The 18214-nt window shown below is 46.3% G+C and overlaps 2 protein-coding genes and 1 pseudogene across 2 annotated transcripts; 1 reads left to right on the forward strand and 2 right to left on the reverse strand.

Moving 5' to 3' along the window:
• Window positions 1-8987: 8987 nt before the first annotated feature.
• Window positions 8988-11311, reverse strand: LOC124671236 (annotated as a pseudogene).
• A 649-nt stretch (window positions 11312-11960) lies between these two features.
• Window positions 11961-13044, forward strand: LOC124669897 (elastin-like). The gene has a single exon (XM_047206432.1). The coding sequence runs from the start codon at window positions 11961-11963 to the stop codon at window positions 12831-12833; it is 873 nt and encodes a 290-aa protein (XP_047062388.1). The 3' UTR covers window positions 12834-13044.
• A 540-nt stretch (window positions 13045-13584) lies between these two features.
• On the reverse strand, window positions 13585-18214 carry LOC124679083 (NEDD8 ultimate buster 1-like; the record flags this gene model as incomplete). Its single annotated transcript, XM_047214911.1, is given in 11 exon segments — window positions 13585-14239; window positions 14344-14380; window positions 14459-14561; window positions 15686-15763; window positions 15855-16036; window positions 16165-16267; window positions 16602-16789; window positions 16873-16908; window positions 17006-17102; window positions 17188-17310; window positions 17884-18214. Coding segments are annotated over 11 exon segments (1748 nt in total), but the record flags the coding sequence as incomplete, so codon positions are not given.

Here is an 18214-nt window from a genome sequence, read left to right on the forward strand (position 1 = left end):
TGAAGAAGCTCGGGGGGCAGCTCACCCTGAAGGTTCTCTGCTCTGGAGAGCCGATTTTGTTGAAATCGGCTGGCTCTGCATCATGACTTGAAAACCGATGGCGACACGTTTGGTTAGCCCATCGCTATGCTCGCCTTGTTAGAGGCTCGGGGGCAACCGATCGCGTAGATATTCTGTTCTTAAGAAGCCGATTGGGATTTCATCGGATGGCCCTCCATCATAACCTTTTTAAAGGGGATTGGGCAGGTTTGAAGAGTATCACTGAATATCTGAAAACCCAGAGGTATCGACTTCAGCATCAAGTCGTTTCAGCAGTGGTTCTGGGGCTCTCGAAAGGGCGTTGATCTGCCTAGTTGTCCGCCAGAGCTCAAAGTCATCGGTCGGAAAAGGCGAAAGATAGATCGTGAAGGATTGATATGTTAACATCAGCTTTCGAGCATTGATCAAATTCACGATCGCTCCGATGTCAAAGGGATGAAGAATGGGTCATGAGAGACCGATGCGTTGTCATCGGCTCATTAAGCATTGGCTAAGTGACGATCGGCGGGATCAGTATGAAGGGAAATCGGCTAAATTGGCATAAAGGAAATCGGCAAAATCAAATTGGGGAATTTCTTCATTGATAAACCAGATTTCTTACATAGAAGAGCTGATTGCTCTCAAAAGGGAGTACTAAGGGGATACATTGCCCCGTCTACTACCGCTGATCCTATACTAAGGGTCCTATCTACGGGCCGTCGCCGCCCTCGTCGTCACCCTCGTCGCCGCCGTCGGCGCGCTGCTCCCGGCGGGCTCGTCGTCGCTGCCGTAGCGGCCGCCGGCGGGACCTTCGTTGTCCTCATCCTCCTCGTCGTCGTCGTCGTCGTCGCCGTCGTAGTCACCGAGATTCCCCGGCCGGGGCAGTGGCGCTTGGCCGGCGGCTCGTCGGAGGGGCTGTCGTCGTCGTCGTCCTCCTCCTCTTCCTCCTCTTTCACCTCCTCGGAGGAGGTGAAGTCATCCCAGGAGAAGCGATCGTCATCGCTCTCCTCCTCCGATTCCCCGTCGGCGAGGAAGCGGAGGTCGCTCTCCCCGTCCGTCGAGGACTTGTCGTCCTCGGACCAGATGGAGAAGTCATGGTCTGGCTCCTCCCCGGCCTCTATGGCGCGGCGGGTGTTGGCCGCATGGACCTCTTGTGGGTTCCGTTCTGGCGTCGGCTCGTGGGAGGAAGAGGACTCGAGGGAAAGTCCCGATGAGGCGGAGGAAGAAGAAGACATGGTGCGCAGAAGGGCTTTTGGAGTGCTAATGCGGAAAGGATGAGGAGAAGAACTGTTCGGTACGGTTGAGTAAAAGAAGTGGGGATTTAATGTTCGAACAGTTTTCAAGGAGGTGGTGCCAAAAAACTGTCAAATCGTGCAGAGAAGTTGGGAAGGCAAGTTGTCATGATGGAAAATACTGCGACGGTTCTGCTCTGCCACGACATGACCCCTCGGAGGAAAAACAGAGTGGTTTTGAAATTATCATTACCAAAACCAGGGGGGCATGTGTTATCACCGGAATTTGACCAGGTTAGAGGTGGGCCGTGATCAAGATGGGCTTAAAGATTATATACGGAAGAAATATGTGAATCGGCCTTGTATGCAAAGTTTGGGCTAGCATGCCCGTGTATCTGTACCATAGTAGGATACGTATCGGTTAGGAGTTAGAGTTTTACCCGTGCACGGTTAGGTGCACGCCTGAATTAGAAAGTCCCTTGGACTATAAATATGTATCTAGGGTTTATGAAATAAACAACAACCAACGTTCAACACAAACAAATCTCGGCGCATCGCCAACTCCTTCGTCTCGAGGGTTTCTCCGGTAAGCACCATGCTGCCTAGATCGCATCTTGCGATCTAGGCGGCACTAAGCCTACCTACGTTGTTCATGCGTTGCTCGTGTCTGAAGCCTTTTTGATGGCGAGCAACGTAGTTATCTTAGATGTGTTAGGGTTAGCATTGTTCTTCGTATCATATGCTTGTCGTAGTGCAACCCTTATACATCTAGCCGCCCTTACACCTATCTTAGGTGTAGGGGCGGCACCCCGCTTGATCATAGTTTAGTAGATCCGATCCGTTACGGTTGCTCCTTGTTCTGCAAGGATTAGTTTAATATCCGCAATAGTTAGGCCTTACAAAGGGTTGGAGGATCCAGCGGCGTGTAGGGTGTAGTTTGCTAGCCCTAGATAGGATGTTCCGGGGATCAACCTCGTGTTGGTTTTTAGGCCCTATCTAGGATCGGCTTACGGACACCGTACGCGAGCGCGAGGCCCAATCGTGAGTAGGATGATCCGATTATGTGGTGAAAACCCTAAATCGTCGTAGATCGCATTAGCTTTATCTTGATCAAGCAGGACCACCATATATTCGGACACCTTGTACGAATCATGGGTGGATCGGCTCTTTGAGCCGATTCACGGGATAACCCGAGAGCCGATCGAGGCTCGTATTTAACGTTTACGTGTATGCCATGCAGAAACTAAGCGAGGCATCATCCAACACCTTCCCCGACCAGGTATAGGTCAGGTGGCACGCCCTTGCGATAGCATCGGACGTGTGACCAGGAGGCTTTGCGGGCCGTCGCTCTGAGGGACTGGGGCCAGCCGCAGCCCTAGTTGTTCCCGGCTCTACGGTGTTGCCAGTCGCTGCCCGCCGGTGGGTTTCTGACCGCAACATGCTCTTAGATCAATGCCAACCTTTTTGTGAGAGAGGTCTCACTCGAATAAATCTTGGGTCACCCAAGTACATTGCTCTTGGGTCAATGCCCACCCAAGTGCTTGTGCTCGTGTAAGTACTTGAATATCTCCCCTTGGAATGTGCCTTCCTTTTGATGGGCACCACAAATTGGGTGGGCACCACAAATTGGACCTTGTTCAATTTCTATATAAGGCTCGCAAAGACACACGTCCTCAAGTTCCGTGTATCCTCTAGTTCTTTTGGACTCTCCTTTAGCTTGGCAAGCAAGCTCGTCCTCAAAACAATGGCTCTTCTTCGATATCCATCGGGTTGTTTGGGTCTCAACTTGGGTAACACATTGGGTCTTGGTGCCTCCCCATCATTGATCATGGCATCTATGGAGGTAGCGCCATTCAAGAAGGCATGGCACATATGTCGTCGGATCGGGACGCAAGCATGCTAAATCTATGGACACAAAGCTGGAAACAAAAGAGATTCATACCATGTCGAAGGGTGAACCAGGCCGTGCCGGCATTCCTTCAAATAGGTTACATGGCATGGGGACAGCGACGGGTGGCAAGTGTTTCGCAGGCATCCTTTGCACCCCCCCCCCCCAATGAGCCACTTCTCGGGATGTTGAGGTCGATGTTTGGACATGCCGATACTGCAAGAAGGACTTGCCGACCTCCAGTGGTGTGTCCCTCGACAACTGGGACGGTGCTGAGCGCGAAGTTGGTGAAGGAGAATTTATGCGCAACGTTGAGTGGAACCCCAAGAGGAAGGTATGATGAGCACAACAAGAAGTTTTTCCTCGGTAAGAAACCAAGGTTTATCGACCAGTAGGAGAAAAACGTTCTCTCCCGAGGTGTTGCGAACCAACTCGTGGAAGGGCGCACTGCTGGCGTCAGCAGCAACGTGGAGACCTGCACAGAAACAACCAAGTACTTTGTCCCCAACTTTCAGCGAGTTTGTCAAGCTCACTGATTTTGCTGAAAACAAAGGATTAAACGAACCGTGTAGAAAAAGAATTGTTTGCAGAGAACAGAACAGAAAAATGTTGTAGAAGATTGCAATTAAAAGAAGGACCGGGGCCCACAGTTCACTAGAGGCGTCTCCCCAATAAAATAAATATGCTGGGTAAACAAATTACAGATGGGAAATTGACAAACAGAGATTCTACGCTAATGGTTGGTGCAGAATACATGCTATGAAAGTATGCGGGCATTACAACAATATACATAGACCGTAATCCAACTGCATCTATGACTAATAATCCACCATCAGGATTGCATCCGCGACACCCTCCAGTATTAAGTTGCAAGCAACGGACTATCGCTTTAAGCAATGTGTGTAAAGTAAACGATGAAATTACCCTTGAATAGAACACCGTTGTTTCCTCCCTAGTAGCAACATCACATCTACAACCGTAGAGAACAAGGTCACTTCCCATGGTTAAATAGAGGCATGAACCCACTATCGAGCATAAATACTCCCTCTTGGAGTCGCTAGCATCTACTTGGCCAGAAGATCTACTAGAAACGGAGAGCATGCAAGATCATAATAACATAATACATAATCTCAACCAAAGTAATCTCTCTATAAATCGGATCCACATCAAACCAACATGTAGCAATTACAAATAAATGATCTTGATCATGTTAGGCAGCTCACAAGATCTATACATGAAGCACAACAAGGAGAGGACAGCCATCTAGCTACTGCTATGGACCCATAGTCCCATGGAGAACTACTCACGCATCACCTCGGATGAAGACAAGGCGATGTAGAGGCCTCCGGCGGTGATTTCCCTCACCGGCAGGGTGCCGGGATGGACTGCAGAACCCTCCCGAACTAGGGTTTCGGTTGACAGCGGCGTCGGAACTTTTCATGGATGGAGGCTTGGGTTTCTGGGGTTTTCCTGATACGAGAAATAAATAGGCGGAAGGGCGGAGCAAACGAGGTGACGAGGCGCCAGTACATGGGCCAGGCGCGGTACTGCCACGTGGCAGCTCTCCTGCACGTGTCCTTCTGGCTCCGTCTTCGTCCCGGAAAAATAAGACTCTGGGCTTTTGTTTCGTCCAATTCCGAGAAACTTTCATGTACAACTTTTCTGAAACACAAAAACAGCGAGAAAACGGAAGCGGCACTACGGCACTGCGTTAATAGGTTAGTCCTGGAAAATGCTAAAAAGTGTGGAAAAGTGCACATAAAACATATAAGAATTGTAACAAAACAAGCATGGAGCATCAGAAATTATAGATACGTTTGGGACGTATCAGACGGCGCCAATGTATGTCCTAACGAGCGTTGGGGCTTGTTCACAAATGAGTGCGAGCTCGTCTCTAGGGCGTTGGTCAGCGTCTGACCATTGATCATGAGCAGAACTTGGGAGACCATGGGCTCGGCGTTAGCGCAGGCTTGAACTTGGGCGACATATGCCACTACATTGGCCCTTTCTTGGGCCGCAACGGAAAGCATGTTCTTGACGTTGTCTCTAACATAGTACACTTCCTCGACTCCTCCGCCTACTCCTCCGGCATTACCTCCTTCTTTGGCTTGACCAAACCGGGCACAATGACCTTTATTGGGGAATCGCGGCAGCCAACCAGAGCAGTGGCCACATCGGAATGATCTGTGGGCGCGATGTCGGGTACGATGTCAGGTAAGGAGGGGGACGTCATGGCCTCCATGGATTAAAATAGAGCAGGGTTGTGCAGGAGGCGGAGGCTGGATGAGAGCGGATGGGGAGTGTGGCTGGCTGGAGGATCCGAGGCGGAAAAAATAGCCACACAACGCGGCCATGCAAAGTGGACATGTGGGCTATCTATTCGACCACAAAGTCAGACCAAAGTTGGGCTAGGAATGTGCCGAAACGGACCGATCGATGGGGCTTGGTCCTTTTGCATGTCGCTGTTGGAACTCTCCTTTAGGCCGCATGGCCAGCAGTGTGTAGAATATGTTCATTTGCGGGCCTCCGTTGTAGATGGCTTGAAGGTGATCGAGGTTTTGAGATCGAACTTCCCAGCAGATGTTCCTTTGATCTTGTTTTTTTCATATGAGGCAAAAGTTTTACCTATTTCATTGATCAAGAAGAGATTAAGGGTTCACAATACAAGGAGCAAAAGGAGGCTCCAAAACACAATCCTCCCAAGCCATTCCACTCCTTGATGCATCTTGAAATACGAAGGTGGTATGTACAACTGAACATGAGGTGTGCCACATTCTCTGGCTCCCGCTTGCATAGTTCACAAAGACCGTAATTAGGGCATCCACGATGAGGAAGGCGGTACGCTACCTATACACGATTTTGGAGGATCAACCACACAAAAATACCTCTTTGGAGGGACCCCTTTATACCACAGAAGGAAGGTTGGAATATTGGACAACACCAAACATGAGACGATATGGATATATACATCTTTTCTTACTGAAGCATACTTGGACACCCAAGTACCCGACTCAACAGGCCAACTCGGCATCTAAGGGTGTGTTTCAATACTCGCAACCTTTTTCTACATCCGGGGAGATCTTGTCACTAGATCCATGATTCACTGGGCCAAGTCCAAATTGTGCATTTAGTTTGGTTGATAACAAAACAAATTTTACCCATCTGTGCACTTTGTTTGGCTTCCAACATATTTAATTTCTGTGTAGGGGATGAAAATTTTGGTTGTTTGGTTTCATACGTTGAGATGTTGTGGTAACCACTTCTCACAAGTAATGGCATTAGCACATACTACTATGAACTAACGGGCAGGCAGCATATCGAACTAATAGGCAACACCAAATTAACGTTGTTTATCCCTATCTACTAGCAAATAGCAGTTCGTCGACATATTACCTAGATACTATCGAATAAGACTTTACCACAAGTACTACTTACACACACATAAAGGAGTTCGCAGAACACAATGAAATGGTGTTTCCTCATCAGTTATTTTCTTCACTTCTGAAAGGAAATGGATGGCGCCTAGTGGGGGTGAATAGGAAGTTTAAAACGTTTACGATGTTGGATTAACAAATGCGAAACAAAACTACGGTTTAACTTGTCAATCACAAAACCTATATAACTAGGGTTTACCTACGTGCACTAAAAACTGAAGCTAAGCAAGACAAGCAACTATTTGATAGCAAGATATATAACTTCAAGATCGAAGGCTATCACAAAGTATAGTGCATAAGTAAAGAGCTTGGGTACATGAATAACCGAGGTGACGCGGAGACGATGATGTATCCCGAAGTTCACACTCGTGCGAGTGCTACTCTCTGTTGAAGCAGTGTAGAGGCACAATGCTCCCCAAACACCACGAAGGCCTCAGTGTATTCTCCTAGCACCTTCCCACCAAAAGTTAATCCATGCTCCACTATGGAATATTGAGGGTGGTCACTGAACCCGCACAAAGCTTGTTTCGAGGCTCCCAAGAAACCGCCACCAAGGCCTCACACTTGAGGAATCTTCAAAACTTAATTGGAGGCCCCAAAAATACCACAAAGATCACTAAGCCATCTACGGTCAAAATACCTAAGAGAAACAAGCTCTGGGAACAAGCTTTCTAATAGATATCTCACGAACTTTCACCTCAATGTATCACACGGAGAAGTCAAACCGGTGCACCTAATGCAATGTCAAGAACACCACAAAGATGTTGATATCCTTCACTTTCAAATTCCAATAAAGCTACTAAAGCTATTGGGGGGAAAGAGAGGAAGAAAAAATAGGAGGAGGAACACCAAATTTCTCTCCAAGAACAAGATCTAGGGATTCCCTCACAAAGAGGGAAATTGATTGGCGGGATTGAAGATCTAGATCTCCTCTCTCTCTTTTCCTCAAATATGAGCAAGAATCATGGAGAGATTAGAGGGAGATGAAGCTTCTCAAAGTCAACAATGGAGTAGAGAGAGTGGGGGAGCTCATGACCCAGGGGAGAAGGGTCTATTTATACCCCAAAAATGGAATCTAACCATCGGAACGGGGCCCAAAAACAGCCCGCAAGGCCACAACCGGACCTTTCAGCCATGGTTAGACGACTCTGGTTGGCCGGACCAATCCGGGCACAATTTTTCGTGCACACTGAAATCTCTCCGGACCAACGGGATGGACTGGTCCGGTCGTGGCCAGACCTTCCGGGCCTAGCTGGACCACTCCGGCGGTACTGCAGGAACAAACCCAAAAAGGGCATAACTTGAGCATCCCGACTCCGATTTTGATAATCTTGGGCTTGTTTCAAACTAGAAACGAGCTCTACAAGATCATGCAGAGAACCATCATAGTCCAACAAGGGAGGGTAAAACTAAATGATGAAATATTTTAACCTATCTAAAAAAGGCCGATAAAACCTCCAACATCGAAATGACAACAACTTGAGTTAGATTTGGGTGAAACCAATTTTGTTGGAAAGATGATGACAATATCTACCCCACAAAGAATGGAAATATTAAGAACAAGTAGGGAAGATTTTCTATGAATTTAGAGATGAAACCTCTCAATATGAAGTACAGAAAAAACTCCAATATCGAAAATGCAACAAGTATTTCATGTGGAATCCGTTTTTCATGAACTAGAGCTTGTCATGAGAATAAGCACAAGATGTGTAACAACATATGGATAGACCCAAATAACAACCAAGAAAGATTATGCAAAGATCCAAAGGTTTGAGCTCTCTCTGAACAATATGACCGAGTTACTCACTCGAGAGCCATGTTCATAGTACGGTAACTAACCTATAAACCGGTCTTCCAACTAAACCACGATACCGATGAGAAAGAAACCCTATGAGGAACAAACCTTAACCTTGAGCATTCCAGTTGAGCGCGCTCGATGATGCCGATCTTGACCGCACCAAGATGGAACGTCTTTCTTGAAAGTGCTTGCTTGATGAAGTCTTGCGGATTGCTCTCCCCCCCCCCCAATCCACTATGGGAGAGCTTCTTCTTGTTCGGCGCATCTTCACATATCCCATATGGATGGAAAGCTTCAAGCATATGATCTCTTCGAGTGGCTCATTTTGAACTTGCACAACGTTTCTTCTTTCTTCCTCTTGTTGATATCTTGAAGATACACATGAGAGCTCAGTCAATCTTCTTCTTCAAGACATGCTTGTAACTTGATCTTCTTCATGTTCTCCTTCTTGCAACCTTGAAGTCAACATATGGTTCAATCATTGCCTATGGACAAATCCTACAATTGTAACTCAATGCAAACATCAGTCCATAGAAATTGCCATTAATTACCAAAACCACACATGGGGGCTCCATGCACTTTCAATTTCTATTCTTTAGTTATTCACTTCCTCCTCTTTAGATCCTGATGTTGCCTCTGTTAGCCCACATAGCATTAGCCCACTTCTGCCTCTTGTTCTTCCAGGACTCGTTATCAGCAGCACCGACACCATGGCCAACATCAAAATCACCAGTCCTCACATCATTCTCATCCGGGTAGAACTCTTCAACACCCCACCCCAAAACCCAGTTGTGCAGAATGCAACATGCAAGAACTAGCTTAACTTGTGTGGGGAAAAGATGGAATGGCATCTGATCGAGGATCTTAAACCTGTTCTTCAGGGAATTGAATTCCCTTTCGGTCGTCACTCTAAGGCTAGAGTGTCTCAGATTGAAAAGTGCATGGCCATTCTTGGGGAAGAACTTTGCAGGGAACTCATTCAGATGGTACCTTGTTGACCTGAAGGGTGGGAGATTTCCAGGGCGATAAGCATATCTAGCAACAGCTAGGTAAAAGTTACCCTTGGTGAATTATAGGCCATGTGGTCTCTCCAAGCTATCAGCAAGAATGTATGCATTATGAGCTGAACCTTCCCATCCAGCTAACACATATGTAAATTTCATATCAAAATCAACAACGTCAAACATATTTTGACTGTTGTAGTGCTTTCTCCCCTTGTATGCATGAGCCATACTTCTTGGCACTCTAGTAGTCACATGAGTATTGTCGATCTCCCCAACACAATCTTAACATGAACATGAAAAAATTGGTAGGTATCACTGCAGTACAACCTTGCATTTCACAACAAGACATAATTTCTCACCTCAAAATATGGAAACCATTGGTAGATATCCTTGATTTCGTGGGGATGCGAGCAAATGTCGGCTTGATCATCTCTCCTTGGAGCTCTCTGATAGCATACATGACTTGCCTAAAGTAACAAGATATTGCCTCAGTTCACCTCTTCCATGTGTTGTGAATCACTCAAAATCTTTGATTATGTCCAAAAATATGGAGGAACATTACCACTTTCTTCTCAATACAGATGTTGATAGTATCTTGAAGCAACCCCCTTTCCCGTAAATTATGCACAAGGTGGTTAAATGTGGCTATGCCCATCCTAAGCATGTTGATAGTTTCTACATCGTTGTTATTGTAGATGTAGTTCAGAATTTTTATACGTTCTATGTCGTGCTCAAACATTGGACCATGGGTGATGGAGGGTCTATAGTTGTGATTTGTGACGCGCTCTCTGGCGGATGAGAAGCATCCATGCCTGAATCGCAGCTATGAAAGCGGTCGTGTTAATGAAAAAGCTTCAAATGCTTGACCTAAATATTTCATTCCGCGTAAGTAATAGCTTAATCGGCCTAAAGTTTGAACACATTAAAGAAGATACATAATTAAAGATGGGGTGCAAGTGGGTTATAGGTGCTTACAGCTTGGTTGAAGGTGGTGTCAAGATATCGGAGACGGAGACGACGGAAAAAGAGATTGCTAGAGATAAAGGGGACTTGCTGGTGCCGCAAATCTAGGAGACCCACCGCCTGCTAAGGTGGAGCAGCGGCTGCCTGCTATGGTGGAACCGAGCTTTTCTCAGAGGACAGGCTAGAGACTGTTTTGAACATCATGCTAAGCAAGAACGAGAATAATGGTTCGCAACCAGACTGCTGATTTTTGCATCCATGGAAGCTAGAAACGACTTCACGAGTACCCAAACACGCTCTAAGGGAGACATCTCATCTCACGGATAAGGGCATGTACAATGGTAGAGAAGGCACACCTTCTCTTAGTAGTCCATGTCATTTAGAGAGGATGATAAATATAATGGATACAATGCATTATCTCTTATTGTCGTCCCTTGCAATAAATCATAATTAATTATTTTTAGTAGGAAATTATGTGTCTAAGGGAAGACATGTCATACAATGGAAAAAATAGCCTTCTCTTATTTCATAAGAGATTATCGCTTAGCTAAGAGAAAACAGTCTTCTCTTCCTTCATTCTCTCTCCGCCAACTAAGCAAAATACAACGTGACAAGTGTAAGAGAAAGCTAACATCACTCCATTGTACATGCTCTAAAAGTAGCTGTGGTACGCGATATGAATTGCATATCCGAAAGATAACATGCATTAGCCTTGCCCTTGATAACTCGCCGGTACCTGAATGTCGAGATCTCTGATTGTGCCTGTGAGGCTGTGGCTATCAGACAACAGTATATACCTGAAGGTATGAAGTGACGGAGAGACATAGGGATTGAAGTTAGGCAGCATGTCCTTAGAACTGAACGTCCACGATTGCATCAGCTAGAGACTAGAGTCGAGATCGAGATGATTGGACCATCGGACAGCTCCAAACGTAACACTGAAGAGATACAGCTTTTCTTTCTGAAGCAGACATGGACGCCCAACTGGCAAACTCTGCATGTTAGCAAGGCATGTCACAATATTCTCATCGATGCACACGCAGGATTGGATCAGAAGGATGATTTCGTAAGCTACTCCCGCTCCGCTCTCAACTGCAACGAAACCACGATTTTTTTTTCATGCGCAGTTCAATTTCACCCGACGTTTCTGCTGCCTTGTTCTTGCTGAAAAGACAGACAGGTTGAACTGAACCAAGCCGCGACGACGAACACAGTACCGAGATTACGCTCGTACACCACACAAATCTAGCCCCTAATTCTAGGCCAATCCAGGAAGCAGCTAAGGTAGGGGATCGTCGCGCTAGCACCGCAATCATTCTTCCCCGGCGGACGCAGCCAAGCGCGAGTCACACGCCGCCGCGCCTATTTTGGCGGCTTCGGCGTCGCGCCAAGGCGGCCAGCAATGGCGATCCCCCACCGTCACAGCGCCTCCACGTGACCGGCCGGCCGCATGCCATTGCCACCGCACACCAATGGCGCGCGCGCAATGATACCCATGCCCGCATCCCATGCCAGTGGGCCACGCCCCCGAGCTCGCCCGCCTATATAACACGCTCGATCGGAGACCTCCTGCCACAGAACACAGCACAGCACGTAGCGGACTCACGTAGTAAGCTCGAAGCAATGGAGTCCACCAAGGTCTCGGCGCTGCTGGTGCTCGCCATGCTCGCCTTCTCCTCCCCCATGGCGCTGGCGTGCGGCTCCGCCTCGTGCACCACCCCGTCCGGCGGCACCGGCACCACCATCCCGTCCGTCGGCGGCATTGTCGGCACCGTCTCTCCGGTCGTCGGCACCGTCACCGGCGCCGTCCCTACAGTCGGCGGTGTCGTCGGCACCGTCGGCGGCGTCGCCTCTCCGGCCGTCGGCACCGTCACTGGAGCCGTCCCTACCGTAGGCGGCGTCGCATCTCCGGTCGTCGGCAAAGTCGGCGGCATGGTGACTCCCGTCGTGGGCGCCGTCGGCGGCATGGTCTCTCCGGTCGTAGGCACCGTCACCGGCGCCGTCCCTACAGTCGGCGGCGTCGTCGGCACCGTCTCTCCGGTCGTCGGCACCGTCGGTGGTGCCGTCCCCACAGTCGGCGGCATCGTGGGCATCGTCACTCCCATCATCGGCGGCGGGAGCCCCTCTCCCAAGCGCCACGGCGGACGCAAGGCCTGCCCGCCTTCTCCCCCGACGCCCACGCCGTCTCCCCCGACGCCCGCGCCGACTCCGCCCACGCCCACTCCTAGCCCCACGCCGTCCTCCGACACCTGCCCCATCGACACGCTCAAGCTAGGCGTGTGCCTCAGCATTCTCGGAAACGAGGTGCACATCGGCGACAGCAAGGTCAAGTGCTGCGCGCTCGTGCAGGGCGTCGCCGGCCTCACCGCCGCGGCGTGCCTCTGCACCGCCATCAAGGCCAAGGTGCTCGACCTCTCCCTCTACGTGCCGCTCGCGCTCAGCCTGCTCGTCAACGACTGCGGCTGCGCCGTCCCGCCGGGCTACAAATGCGCCTAAGCCATCCTTCCCACCCCCACGTACCTACGCATGCATCCACTGCATAGTCAAGCCACCCACAAGTTTGAAACTATTAAGGTTGTTGTTTGGTCGATGAAGCCACTTGCTTCCGGGTTGTTCATTTAGTACATTTATTTTATTTATTACCATTCCCATCATTTGGTTTGATATCCATCTTGTAAGATTTGTATATCCACATCCTATGGAAACTGTCATTGTACGTTGTGTAACTATTTATCCAAATGTAATGCCATTTTTACTCATGGTTTTGCACTATGATGTCCAAAGTCATGACGAATCACCCGCAAAAAAAAAAAAAAAAAAAAAAAAAAAAACATGACGAATTAATGTGGTACAAAAACATGAATCTGAACATATATTGACAACAGAGAACGTGGATCCAAAAATATCATGCCAGCTAGAGCAATTAGTGGTACATTGTGTAACTATCTCGAACTATTTATCAAAATGTTATGCCATTCTTCAAACAAGAACACATTGCTCGTTCTCTTACTGATGGTTGCAATACGGATACGGTTTCAAAAGTTGTGAGCAATGTGGTATGAAAACTTCCATGAATCTGAAACGAATATCCCCAACAAAGAATGTGGTTCTGAAAATCTCATTTGCCAACTAGAGATAACAAAGGATGGGTGTAACATTTTGCAACTCATGAAAAATATGCAGTGACATTCATCCCTAAAATTTTCTACAGATTTAATATGCACAGGAGAACTCGCACACAAAATAATGAGCTGCGATGAGAAATTTCTTCCACCACTACGGTTATGAGTTTCCGGGAGTCACTCACAAAAGTAGCATCCATATTCATATGTACAAAGTGAACTTCTACCAAGTAATCAAACTCTCAGTTTGAGGCTACGCTATGTTCTCACACCTTAAGCTTTTAAGTTTCAAGATGCATATCTTTGCACATCAAGAGCTAGCAGCAGACTCCAGCAAGCTCAAGTACTCTGCTATAGCCTGACCTTCGTTGCCAACATCAATGTCATAGTCATCCAGGGCATCCCCGGTCAGCTCGTTGGCGAGCTCATTTTCCATCACTACATCCCGGTTTGGACGTTGATCATGGCTTGCACTTGCTTCTTCCTCGTTCACATCTGCTTCATCGATCATCGCTTCATCATGGTTCCCAGCTTCTCCATTGTCGTTCACAGCTTCTCCATTGTCGTTCCCAGCTTCTCCATTGTTGTTCACAGCTTCTTCATTATTCACTAACTGCTCCTGATCGCCATCAGCAACGTTCAAATCTTCTTCATTATTCACTAGCTGTTCCTGATCTCCTTCAGTAGCATTCAAATCTGGGACAAGTGACGGAGGGTTAACCACCCCTGAAGCAGTCACAGCGGCAGTGCCCCTTGCTCTTGATGATCCTGCACCCAAAACTAACAGGAAAAAGGGAACAAAGTGGGGTGTAAGTAAGTCCATTGTATTTGCAGCCACACAATTTTTCAAAGAGCAACGACGAATGACTTCTATCCATACGTACCATGAGATGGTCGTTTCCTCCTTGACTGAATTTTACTCTACAGTGAAAATGAAAATATATGTGTTAACAACTGCAGAGCATCTTTCTAGCATAGGAGCAAGAAAATAACACATACTTGTAGGACACAGTTCTTCTCGGGATCTGTCAAAAGATCTAATGCTTTTTCAGCATCATTTTCATTTATGCGGAGTGCCTCTGCAGCAAGATACTTCTCAAACCTTGAAAATTGAAACAAACTAACCGGTTACAAATAGAACGAATATCATGACAAACGTGGTAATATAATAATAATAGTTTTGCTGCCGCCATGCACAAGTGGCTACAATTTATTTTGCTTATATTGGACATTGTTGCTAAGTATCTGTAATCTAACATGTAACAGGAAGGTAAATACACATTTGTTTCTTTATTTCCTGAACACAACAAAAAGAAATATCATGTCAAGAGCAGATTTCTCATGAATCATGATATAAAGTTTCCTGCAACCCCATCTCCACAAGACAAATAAAGAGATACTGAACTATACTTCTCTAAATGATAATGTGTGGGTAGCTCAAAATAGGTGTCCCAGTCTAGTTTCCATAGATTGGTTCATAAAATGGAAATCTATTGGTGCACATGCGCATGCAGCGCTCACTGTTAAGAATGCTCAGTTCCATGTTTTCAAAAGTTCTGACAAAATGTGTATATGTGTATTGTTGTATTTAGTGTGAATCTGCAAAAAATGGTGCAAAATAAATCTATTTATGTGCTACACAAAAATAATATTTCTAGTTGTTTTAAGGCCCTGGTGCATTTACTTTTTATTTGCACAAAATTGGTAGGTTTACATTCATTCTAACATTGTGCTCCTACAAAAAAAAGTAAAACAAAATCATAACTTATAAGTATTCCTTCATCACTAACATTTTTCTCTAAGAAATATGTATTTTAAGCTGATTGTGAATTAATTTAAGATGAGTTTTTGACAATGTGGTAAATAAAACTTTGGATTTTTAGGTTGTTCTTGGTGCTCGCTATTGTGGACTTGTGGTGGCCTATTAAAAGCGTTCTTTTATTATTTTTACATGGTACTAGCTGACTGTGAGCCTCTACTTTGGACTTAAATCCTTTCACTGGAAAGGGTAAAGAGTCTGTACAACCTAGTGTGAAACTGAAACATTGATACCAAAGCACAGTTGTATAATCCACATCTAGTGCTGCCCCCGTCCAATAATATAGGATGTTATTGTTATTACAACCAATATGCTCCTAAATTGGTTGTAATAACCTCTTATATTATGTGATGTAGGGGAGTAATAAAATACTTCCAATTAATATAATAAGATCAAAACACTCTTACCCAATAGTAGTCAAGCTTTTCAACTTCTGCATATCAACTCCCTTGTTCATGGGAGTTTTACCATATTTCATTTGTTCCCTGGGATAACAACAAACAAAATGTGCACAAATCAGCTAACAAGGAAAAGGATACATAGAAGAGAAACAAAGCCTCTTGATGAGAAGCTTACAAGATCTCTCTTTGTGTCTCTTGGTCCTGCTTCCTCCTAAGAATTTTCTTTTCACGCTCCTCACATAAGAGAGCGACAGAAGCTTGAATATCATAGCCAGTCATCTTTAGTGCTCTTTTTGAAGAGCGTTCCTCGTAACCCATTTCCATTAACATCGTCATAGCTTCATCTGGTACTTGCAGCTAAGATTCATGTATTTAGCAAAAAAAATTAAAGCTGACATTTATGAACAGCTCATGCTGTGGTACTAAGGTTAACGTGCAGAGTACTATTCAATAAGCTACAAAATAATGACAGCCAGCATATATACCTGCATGAATTTAGACTGTGCCGAACTGAGAGAGTCGCGTGCCTTTTCAGTATGACCATTATAATATGCTACCACTCCTTCCAACAGCTCCAGCCTTACATAGCTACAATACATGCAAAAAAAAAATCATACATCAGGAAACAATGGAAGTCAAAGTTAGAATGCTCGACAGGTCTAACTCTTGGAGAGCCACCACTAGAACAAGTTATAAGAGTAAAGCTTTTGTTAATGAAAATCCAGAAAGATCAAACAGAGATGTACATCACATCCAGAATGACACATTGTGGGAGTCGCCAGTTGATTTTACTGTGAGCGCCTCCTGTAACTTTTCAGTTCTTTTTTCTTTCTACGTGTACCGATTAGTCCTCAATTTCTCAATCACACTATCTCTCCAAACAACCATATAGTAAAAGAGAGAGGTAAAGACAGAGTCTTACATAGCAAGATCTGCATGACGAGCAGCCTGGAGTAACCTGAAGCGAGTGGAATCTTTACCATGGGAACGTTCAAATCCTAACCTCGCTTTATTTAGGCGAGCCCCTGCAACTTCTAACCGTGATACTTCACGAAGCATAAAATAACACCAGACTATATCCAGCTGAAGCATTGGCACATTATCAACCCTCTGCAGAATGAATGGAGTGTAAGAAAAATACTTGCAGTACTCTGTTTGACACAGGTAACAGATAATCTCATGGTTCAAGTTACCTCAATGAGTTTAGGGTCACAAAGCGAAAAGGCTTCCTGGTAAACACAATAGAAGGTATGGGTCAGTATCCAGCTATTTAAAAGCTTCACATGCTTCTCACACTAGGAAAAAAATCACATAAGGAAGCAATACCTCGGCCATCATCAACACATCCAGTGCCTCCTTATAATTGTCCTTCTTGATAAGAATTTTGGCTTTTTGGTGAAGCATCAGAGCCATCTTCAGAGCCCTAGAGATAAGATAGGGTCATACAAGATGAGTTAATTAGTACAAATCATATAATTAAAGCCCTAGTTATTGAATTAATATATTACTTGATATCATCTGTAGATCCAAACATCACTTTCTGTCCACTCTGATCCTCAAGATCCAGATTGAAATCTTCTTCAGGGAAGGAACCATCTGAATGCCTTTGAGACAATGATTTTGCAGCTTCCCTACAAACCATAAAATTGGAAATTGAGTTCAGCACATGTCAGTTCCTGCAGGATTCGAGGTAACTTAGGGCTGAACCTAATTCAGTACACACGATCCCCATATTCAATCTAGGAACACAGCTACATAAAATCCCTTCAGCTTCAGTAGGAGTTCTATGTAGTACACCTAATTTTCTTCGTTTACTGAATCTCAAAATTTTCTGAATGGCGAACTGCACATTGTGGTCGATTACGGAGAAATAGAATGTGCTAGTCAAGGGTAAATCATGATCGAATTAACAATAATATGTGCCACCTCACTGTGGAAGCAAACCCTATTGACTAGGGTATACTTGACTTGCCACGAGAGTCAATGCCCTAAGCAGGGACAGTGGGATTTTGCTTATGGTTCCGCAGTTGAGAATTTGTAACAGGACAGTAACATCAGGGTCCCCAATTTTAGATAGAGAAGTGAAATCCTGCTGCAAAGACTGCAATTTTTTTCCGCCGGAAACAGGGGAACAGAAATCTCGAAATCCAAAAAGGCCATCAGGATTCTAACGGAGAGGATCGAGAGCTCGAATCGATTCTCACCAGAGCCTGACGAGCCTAGCGGCGTGCTCCTCCTCGGCCGCCGCCGCCGCGGCCTCGGCGGCGATGGCCTTGCCGCGATCGGGGGAGGCGAGGTTGGAGAGCACCTTGGAGTTGCTCTTGAGTCCTGCCTGCTGCAGCGAGGTGGCGGGGTCGTCCTTGAGCACGCGGCCGCCGAAGATGAGGCCGATGCGTTCGGGCTCGACGTCCCCGGCCCGCCGCGCCACCTCCGCCCGCAGCATCGGCACCGTCCAGGCGCCCAATTCCACCTCCAGGGGGCCGGCCCACGCACCGACTACACGAATCTTCTCCGCCGCTGCGGGTGGCGCCGCCG

Source organism: Lolium rigidum, chromosome 7 (genome assembly GCF_022539505.1).
Source record: "Lolium rigidum isolate FL_2022 chromosome 7, APGP_CSIRO_Lrig_0.1, whole genome shotgun sequence".
Taxonomy (NCBI): domain Eukaryota; kingdom Viridiplantae; phylum Streptophyta; class Magnoliopsida; order Poales; family Poaceae; genus Lolium; species Lolium rigidum.

What these genes read in the sequence shown, in the direction of transcription:
- LOC124669897 (XM_047206432.1), top strand. Translation starts at nt 11,961, where the DNA reads ATGGAGTCCACCAAGGTCTCGGCGCTGCTGGTGCTCGCCATGCTCGCC.